The following is a 9,578-nucleotide window of genomic DNA, read 5'->3' on the forward strand; positions in this document are numbered from 1 at the left end:
ATTATGCTGTTTCTCGCTGCTGTCTGAACAAAACCTCATATCTCCAAAATGGTGATTTTACAGGAGAAAGAAAAAACTCACTTTACTCATAATGCAAGTCAATGGAACCAGATGTTTTTGGTCATTTTGGGTCATTTCTTTTGGTCCATTCATCATGAAATTTACACACAATGTAAAGGGAAACAAGCTTTTGTGAATTCTGTCAAAAACTGAAAAACTCTGACTGTATGCTGGCTGGTGTGGCTTACAGGTCGTTGATGATATAAACTACTGGTCAAAGGTTTGGGATCAATTGTTATTCAATATTCAAATTTCCTTTACAATTTATAGGACCTGTTGTACAGTGAGATGTTATCACGCAACAAACCTAAATGTCATTGTTATCCAATAATTAAATGTGATTTTCTATTTAAAGTCACATCTTTATGAAAAATTTGTATAAATATCTTTTTGATCAGCGGCATTTGGTCCCTGCTTTTCAAAGACGAGGCACTTGGGTTATACATTTTATAAATAAGTTTTATAATAAGTCTCAATACTGTACAGCTTTCTCAATTATTATGAAATCAACAGCTCTGTTCATCAGCAAAAATGTCAACTTCACAGCTTCCTACAAACTGACTGAAAGCAACAGAACAATAGCATCATAGGTTCATTCAGCACATTCATCTGCAACAAAATTGGTTTTATGTTCATGAAAACATTGATTCTAAACTTTCAATCATCTCATGATGTAATATCACACTAACGCTATGTTGTCCACCCCAACCAGGATCCCAGACACACTAAGAGGATGAGCCTAACTGATGCACAGAGCCAGAGCCATTGGTCCAAGAAGAATCAGCATGTTCATTAAAAAAAAAGTAATGTATAACATCAAGCATGCTGTGATGAACATAAGAAGCACAATACAGGGTGTTTCCAGTAAATCCACTGAGATGTGACCTGTGAAGTTGGGCTATTTCCACACCAGTTTTCCAAATGCTGCAGGTTAAAATCTACTTTGCCTAAAAATAGGCCATTGATGAAAGCTAGGTGGGTTCTAGCACTCTGGAAATGACCTCCACTAGCTTTAATTCACTGTTCTATTAGCATAGGATAAAATATCCTTCCACTCAGAGCTTCAGCATCAGTCACTTCTCGGCTCTGCTGTCAGTTTCGTTCTCCTCACACAGCTGGAGCTCATGCAGGAGTTTGAGGACGTTGTCTGTGTATTCGTTCCTCTGTCTGTCCATTCCACTCAGTCTGACGGGGTGCAGGCTCATGTGGGGTAGCTCGTACGCTGTGGGACAGCACAGCTCGGTCAACCTGAACCAGCACGCGTCCGGATCCACCTGCATCAGATGCCGGAAAACACTGCAGGCAAAATAACAAAGAGCGTGACCATGGGAGTTACACTGCAGTGCACATCTGAGCATCTGCATGAGCAGCACTGTGGAAAAGTCAGAGATCCATTAAAATAAAGAGCCATTAAAGTGGAATTCCACAATCCTTGAAAAACCAAATGGTCGAGATGTAAACAAAGTGGTTTGGTGTGAAACACTGTTCTAGAGACACTGACAGACCAAACTGTTCACAGTGGTGGTGATAGGAACCAGACGTCTGAAGAGTTTTATGCTTCTGAAAGCTCCCCCACAGAAAACTATTACATATAACGGTTATGAATATAAAGTATGTTGTCTGACAAAACGTTAGACCATAGATTTTGTCCTAAAACATGCAGACATTTCAGATTTATGACTATTTTACCATCATCAACATTACATATAAACACTCAGAAGACACGTGTAGGTTCACTGGTGGTTTTGGACAGTAAAGAAAATGGATCTATTTGGGTTGTAGACATTGTGATGTCTGGTTCCTATCAGCACAACTGTAAAGAAATCAGAGTCTCTACAACAAACCATTTCACACCAATCAACTTGGAATGACTCTGTTAACCTTCCCCTATAAGTGTGAGTTATTTTCAGGAGATATTTCTGAGGAGAAGACACAAGATAATCCACTTGCAGAAGGAAGGACAAGGTCAAAGGAAAATAAGTGAAACAAACAGGAGTTTTCAAAACAAGTACAGAGAAAATGTGATTCCTAACAGCCACCTGCAAGACCCCCAGAACTGCCCCCCATCAGATAAACAGCATGTAAAGCTTTCATCTTTGAGAGAGAGGAGAAAGGCAAACTGCTTCAGATCTGAAAACATCGCCGGGTGAAGAAAGAAGCTGCTGGTGTTTCTCAGAACAATGGACCAGAGTCCAGACCTCAACATCACTGAATGTGTTTGGGATTATTTGGATGGTGAGAAGCAAAAAAAAAAAAAAAAAAAAAAAAAATGCCACCAACTTCTAAGTCTGAACTTTGGAGGTGTGGAAAAACATCCCTGTAGATTTCTTTGAGAAGCTGAAAGCAGGTCTGCAACGAATGGAAGCTGCAATAAAGGCAAAAGGTGGATATTATAGTTAGTAGTTATATTATTGTATTATTCATATTACCTTATTTTATTTAGTTGCCGATGCTACAATGTATTTTTCTGTTAAATGTGTTTCATTCAGACACTGAAAAATGAATAACTTTACTTAATTAGTAATTAATCGCACTAACATTCATTAAAGTGGACGTTAAACTGAATTTTGGGCAGCTGATTATCATGTTTTATAGCACATATTTATTTTGTTTAGACATGATATAATAACGGCTATCACTGTCACTATGTTTTAGTTTAACCACTGCTGTCCTATCAGTGTTTAGTTTAATTTGGGGAAGTTTGGGCCAGTTTCAAACTGAGTTTTGTTGGGCTCGAAACTCAAAACTTTGTGCTGTGAGTCGGGTAAGGCTTGGACAAAGTTTTCAGACCTTACTTTTGTGCCATCTGTGTTATGCTTTTTACTCTAAAAAATATATTTTTAAAAAGTACTTTCCAGCCTGTTTTGCGGTTTGGGCCAACATTTCAGGCCTGATTAATGCTTTATATCAGACGTATAAACATAAGTGACAGAGTTTGTGGCAGTGCTAACTTCAGAAGAATCCCAAAGAACTCATCAGCCCTTTGGGCCCAAAGGTGGTTTAACAAGCAGGAAGGGTTTAAACCACCTTTGGGCCAAAACACTTTCAATATGCGCTTTTAGTTTGTAATATGAACTCATTATTCTTGCAAAACCTGCTCTTCATACCAACAAAGACACGTTGATGAACATGAAGCTGAATGTTGAAGCTAAATGTACTCAACTGATAATCAAATATCTGTATTATTGTGCCAACAAAACCTTCACAGGGTTTCTCTGACAGGGAGAAAAGGCAAGGTGTCCACACCTGTGATAAAACATACAACACAAAAACCGAAAACTACGCTGGCTGCTTCTCTTATTTCACAAGGTGACTGTTAATTAGGACTGTTTTTCCAGACATAGTCTAAATTACAAGGTCAGTGGTGATTCTCCATTGCAAATCCCTTAAAGTAGAGGACTGGGCTTAATCTCTTAATCCAGGATGCTGCCCCAAGGTGCTCCTCATTAGGATTATGTTGAATGAATGTGCAGAACAGGTCTCGGTTAAATCTACTACCTCTTTTCTTGTGAGTAAATGGAGTTTGGTTATTCAAATATGTGAACATTAGGAATGTGCACGGGTAATCGAGTACTCGATTAATTGGTACCAGTATTCAAACACTGAAATCACTATGAATGTCTTTGGTATAAATGAGAAGCATTATGTAAACGAGAGGTGTTACGTTTGGAGAAAGGAAGAAACACTGCATTCCAGCATAGAAACTTTATCCCATCTGTGAAACATGGTGGTGGTAGTATCATGGTTTGGGCCTGTTTTGCTGCATCTGAGCCAGCACGGATTGCCCTCATTGGTGGAACAAGGAACTTTGAGTTATACCAGCAAATTCTAGAGTAAAATTCTAGAGTAAAAAGAATCTCTCCATGAGCTGAAACTCAAGAGAACCTGGGTTATGCAGCAAGACAACAACATTAGGCGTACAAGTCATTCTACCAAAGAATGGCTAAGAATAAAGTTAATGTTTTGCAATGGCCAAGTCAAAGTCCTGACCTTAATCCCATAGTAATAGATTAAGATTAAGAGACCATTATAAGTCCCACAACGGAGAAATGTCACCTCCGCAATTTAACCCACCCATGCAGTGAAACACCGCATACACACTAGTGAACACACACAATAGGGGGCAGTGAGCAGCCCTATCCGCAGTACCCAGGGAGCAGTTGGGGGTTGGGTGCCTTGCTCAAGTGTACCTGAGTGTTGGCTCAGGGGATCGAGCCGGCAGCTTTCCAGGCACAAGGCTGATCCCCTAACCTCCAGCCCATCACTGCCCCTGTATAATATAATCCTATAGTAGTATAATCCTTGTGGAAGGACCTGAAGCAAGCAGTTCATAGGAGGAAACCCACCAACATAACAGAGTTGACGCTGTTTTGCACGGAGGAATGAGCTAAAGTTCCACCAAGCCGATACGCAGGACAGTTTTCACAACAGAAACATTTAGTTGCAGTTGCTGCTGCACAAGGGGGTCACACCAGAAATCACTATTGGTGTTTCACAATAGAGAGACTGAGAAAATATACAGACTAACAACGCAATGAGATGAAAAAAATGATTTTATGTTTTAAAAGGACTATAAAATGTGGCAAGTTGGCTGCCGTTTCTGATGTTAGTGCTTTATTGTGAGCACATTAGCTGCAGTTAGCTCATCAGCTCATCCGAAGAGGCAGCCCCCGTTACTCATCCAGCCTGAAAACCCACCGATTTCACTCAGCTATTTTTGAACAATTAAACATACTTTGAAAAACATTCATCAGCTTGTGGCTAATTTTTTGCAACACCAGTGCTGTCACCCAAAAAAGCTTCACAATGTCGATGAAATTCATAATTCGTCAGTTATCTAAGCTCCTCTAAGTACTGATTTACTTAACTGGGTATTCATAAGTTGTCTAGTTTGGAATAAAAAAGAAAAATTGTGAAAAATTTGTTTGGATGCAAACGTCTCACATTAAGAGTAGGGATGCACCAACACTGGATCATTAAGTGTCGGCCAATACTAAGCACTGATACTGAGACACTAACTCTAACCTTTCTAGCTCATAAGTGCCGATATTTATACAATTCCACAGCAGCTTCTTTCACATCTGAATTTCTCATGTCATTTGTCTCATATGTGTCCTATATACTCAGGCTTACGTCCAGAAGTGTCAGAAATCGCTTTATGGCATCAGTATCCCCATCAAAGATACAGATACTGCTTTAAAGTGCCCGTATTTGTGCCGATATCATCCGCTAGCAGTATCAGTGAAACCACTATTAACCCTCTATTGCACGGTGTTGCCATATGGCAACAATTACTTTATCTCAATTTTACTCTGAAAGGACAAATACTTTGTGACATCACATGACCGGGTATTCTCATTATGATGCTATTACCATACATTCCAAATACCAATTAAAATTTTATTAATTTCCAATTTTTGTAAATCTTGGGTCATACACTTGCTTAAGTATAAGTTGGGTTTGATTGGTCTTGTTTTCAATTAAAGGATGTTTTCAGAGAAAAATGAGATATTATGGTGTTTTTTGTTAGATTTCATGGTGCTTATGGTAAAACTGTACACTGTTGCCATGTCAACAATTTACTAAATACCCCAGTTTTGGGAAAAAAATATATTTTTATCCTAATATTTCCATTATTTCAGCAATTTTAAATAACAAAAACACATGAAAACATATCATGTTTGAGTAATAATGCAGGCAATAGAGGGTAGAGAAATGAGCAATACATACTTGTATATACTTTACAATATATACAAAACTACACTGCCAGTTGTCATTCTGCAGATAAACTGGTAGTGTGTTAAATCATGCACACACACACACACACACACACACACACACACACACTTAAAATGCAAAGATAAATAACAAATGAATTAATGTTTGATTTTGTGTATTAAAGTGCTGTGCAAAAGTCCGAGACCACCTTTTCGTTTATATCATTTCCAGTCAAAATGGCCATTAAGCACAAGTTATTCATTTTTCAGCATTAGGAAAAAAGCAGAAAACATGTTTAACAGAACATTACACAGAAGCCTCCACAACTAAATATAATAATTACATTTCTTCTGTATTTACTGTTCAGAGCCTTTATTACAGCTTTCATGTTTTCAAAGAAATCTGCAGGGTTTTCCCCATCTACAAAGTTCAGTCTTAGAAGTTGGCTACACGTTCAGCTTCTCACAATCCAAATAATCAAATAACAGTCTTCCCATAGTTGGACAAAAACACCTTGGAGTGGAGCTTGATCTTCTTCTCTCTCTAAGATGAAGGCTTTGGTGTCTATCAAGTCTTCCAGGTGGTTGTTAGGAGTCCTATTTTCTCTATTTTTTTATATTTCATACCGTTTTTTTTTTTTTTACCGTACCGAGTTTTTTTCAGTTATTTTCCTCTAACTTTCTCCTTTCTTGTGCAAGTGGATTATCTTATATCCAATCTTCTCAGAAATATATTATTAAAGATGAATACCGTGTATTTCATGGCTGTTTTGACTGGAAATATACACGAAGAGTGGTCTCTGACATTTCTATAGTACTGCAGTTGGGATATCTGTATACTATTCATTTAAAAGCTGCAGACAGCTGAATAGCAGAAACGTCCCTATTAGGAAATAAGGGATTTTTCTTTGCACGGCTGCGTCTGCTGTCAGGAATCCCCTCTGCACTGCGGTGTCTTCTGTTCTAACACAACTGGCTCAACTTGCGCTGGAGCTTCATAATTAGTTACCTCGTGGAATCAGGTGTGCTATAATGACTGAAAGCTCACAGTGAACGTCTGAAAGCGTGCAGCGCATGGGCCCCCCAGGACCGCAACTCAGAATCACTAACGTAGGCAACTACAAGCTCCCCACAGCAACTCAGCTAGCTACATAATTAGCCTGGCAGCTTACCAAAGACGGGAGGTGCACAACAGCGCTCAGAGTTTGACAATTCAGAAGAGCAACCGCCAAAAACGTGAACCACCTATTCAAGTACAGCATATTACACTACACAGCATAAACAGTACAGTTTGTTCCGTCAGCTACCGTCCATGCAGCATAAAAGGTAAGAGAACCCACTGGAGCTGGTGACCTTCTTCCATTTCCAAGGTCCAGTAGTGACGCTTGCATGTTAATTGATAGCCTCCACTGCACTCGCAAATAAATGAGCCTTGCTTGCCCAAAACCCTGTCGCAGGTTTGGTTTGCCCCTTTTTGGACCACCGTCATCAGGTACTCACCACTGCTGACCGGGAGCACCCCACAGGCCTGGTCAGTTCAGAGATGCTCTGGCATCTGTCCCAGTCATCTGGCCATAATGATTTGACCCTTGTTAAAGTTGCTCAGGTCTTCACACCTGCCCATTTCTCTAGCATCTAACAGGTCAACTATGAGGACTGGCTGCTCACATACTGTCTAATGTACCCCATCCCTATTACAAGGCAATCAATGTCAATTCCTTGGTCATAATGTTCGGGCTCGTCGGTCAGTTTTCTCTCCAGCAGTGAAAATGCATTTTACCTGGTTTACAGGAACAACAAGCAAATTAAGAATCTGTCTTGAGTCGGGACTCCTGAAAGCCAAGCACAGGATGTCTGGTCACAGGAATAATTCTCCGCCATCACCGAGCTTTATTAATGAAGCATGAGGGACGCTGGGGACGCCGGCTGCAGTGAAAGTTCTGTGAGGATCTATTTGTGTGGAAAGACTGCGCACCTAAATGTCATTTCAGCAGCATTTGAAATTCAATGAGAGTCGGCAGGATCTTCATCTCTCGCCCACGAGCCCGTCTGTGTGTGCGCGAGTGTGAAAAGGGTCTGCTGAAAAGAAATGAGTGTATCAGACGGACTCTCAGGAGATTTGAATGGGTTACCTCAGGCAGGCCTCCTGCAGTCCGATTGGCTGCCGGCAGCTCAGGTAAGGCAGACAGGCCTCGGAGATGTTGTCCAGATCAGAGTCCACTGAAAAGAACACACGACACGGATCCACATGAATGATACGCACAGGTTTTTGGAACAGAACATACATTAAATGGCCATAATGTGGAGGGAACTTTTTATTTTGGGCTGTGATAATGAGACACATAAATAACCCACAGCTCTGAAATCAACAGTAGATATTAAGCATTTCTAAGCATGTTATAAATGCTTAATGCACGGAGAAGACTACAACTCAGCTGAAAGGACAGTTACGCTCCGCTGATTAGTGGACAGTGTGATGAGCCCGTCCTGAGGGGAAGACTGTAATTAGTCTATTATTTGGATAACGAGCGTGCTAATCGTTTGGTCAAATTTAATTAAAGATTGTCGTATCACAATTAACTATCAGCTGAACTTTTATGAAGCTTTGGTGGTTTGAATTACTTTGGAATGATGAGGGGATTCACGAAAAAAAAAGACAGATGATAAAAGATAGAAATGGAGAGAGAGATGGCCTGAAAGAGAGAGATGGGGAGAGAGAGGGAGGAGAGAGAAGAGAGAGAGAGAGAGAACGAGAGTGAGAGCAGGAAAGGGAAAGAGAGGGAGAGAGAGAGAGAGAGTGAGTGAGAGCAGGAAAGGGAAAGAGAGAGGGAGAGCGAGAGAGAGAAAGAGACAGCGAGAAATAGAGTGGGAGAGGGAGCCAGAGAGAGAGAGCGCGCGAGAGAGATAGAGAGAGAGAGAGAGAGAGAGAGAGAGAGAGAGAGAGAAAGAAAGCAGGTAAGGGAAAGAGAGAGAGAGTGAAAGAGCAGGTAAGGGAGAGTGTGAGTGAGAGAGAGAGAGAGAGAGAGCGCAAGAGAGAGCGAGAGAGAGAGACAGCGAGAAAGAGACAGCGAGAAAGAGAGTGGGAGAGGGAGCCAGAGAGAGAGAGAGAGAGAGAGAGAAACAGAGAGAGAGAGAGAGCGAGAGAGAGAGCGAGAGAGAGCGAGAGAGAGAGCGAGAGAGAGCGAGAGAGAGCGAGAGAGAGCGAGAGAGAGCGAGAGAGAGAGCGAGAGCGAGAGAGCGAGAGAGAGCGAGAGCGAGAGAGCGCGAGAGAGCGAGAGCGAGCGAGAGAGAGAGAGCGAGAGCGAGAGAGAGCAAGCGAGAGCGAGAGAGAGCGAGAGAGAGCGAGAGAGAGAGCGAGCGAGAGAGAGAGAGCGAGAGAGAGAGAGAGAGCGAGAGAGAGCGAGAGAGAGCGAGAGAGAGAGCGAGAGAGAGAGCGAGAGAGAGAGAGAGCGAGAGAGAGCGAGAGAGAGCGAGAGCGAGCGAGAGCGAGCGAGAGAGAGCGAGCGAGAGCGAGCGAGAGCGAGAGCGAGAGAGAGAGAGAGAGAGAGAGAGCGAGAGCGAGCGAGAGAGAGCGAGCGAGAGCGAGCGAGAGAGAGCGAGCGAGAGCGAGCGAGAGCGAGAGCGAGAGCGAGAGAGAGAGAGAGAGAGAGAGAGGGTAACGTATCTGGTGAACTTTTATTTCTGACCTTTCTGAATTCTCCTCACTGCCAGCTGACTCTCATAACCATGGAAACTCCCGCTGTTTCTATGCCCCCCTCTCCCCGACCCCCCCAGTCCCCACCCACTGGTCTATCAGTATTC

General features: G+C 41.9%; 1 protein-coding gene across 3 annotated transcripts in view; it reads right to left on the reverse strand.

Moving 5' to 3' along the window:
- Positions 1–501: 501 nt before the first annotated feature.
- Positions 502–9,578, reverse strand: part of tti1 (TELO2 interacting protein 1) — a 20,440-nt gene continuing 11,363 nt past the window's right edge. For all 3 annotated transcript variants that reach the window (XM_037541205.1, XM_037541206.1, XM_037541204.1), the window contains exons 7-8: positions 7,910–7,997; positions 502–1,356 (exon numbers count right to left, since the gene is read on the reverse strand). In XM_037541205.1, the coding sequence (XP_037397102.1) occupies positions 1,134–1,356; positions 7,910–7,997 (311 nt within the window). In that variant the 3' untranslated portion in view covers positions 502–1,133. The remainder of the gene's footprint in view (positions 1,357–7,909; positions 7,998–9,578) is intronic.

Source organism: Pygocentrus nattereri, chromosome 9, assembly GCF_015220715.1.
Source record: "Pygocentrus nattereri isolate fPygNat1 chromosome 9, fPygNat1.pri, whole genome shotgun sequence".
In the NCBI taxonomy this organism is placed as follows: Eukaryota; Metazoa; Chordata; class Actinopteri; order Characiformes; family Serrasalmidae; genus Pygocentrus; species Pygocentrus nattereri.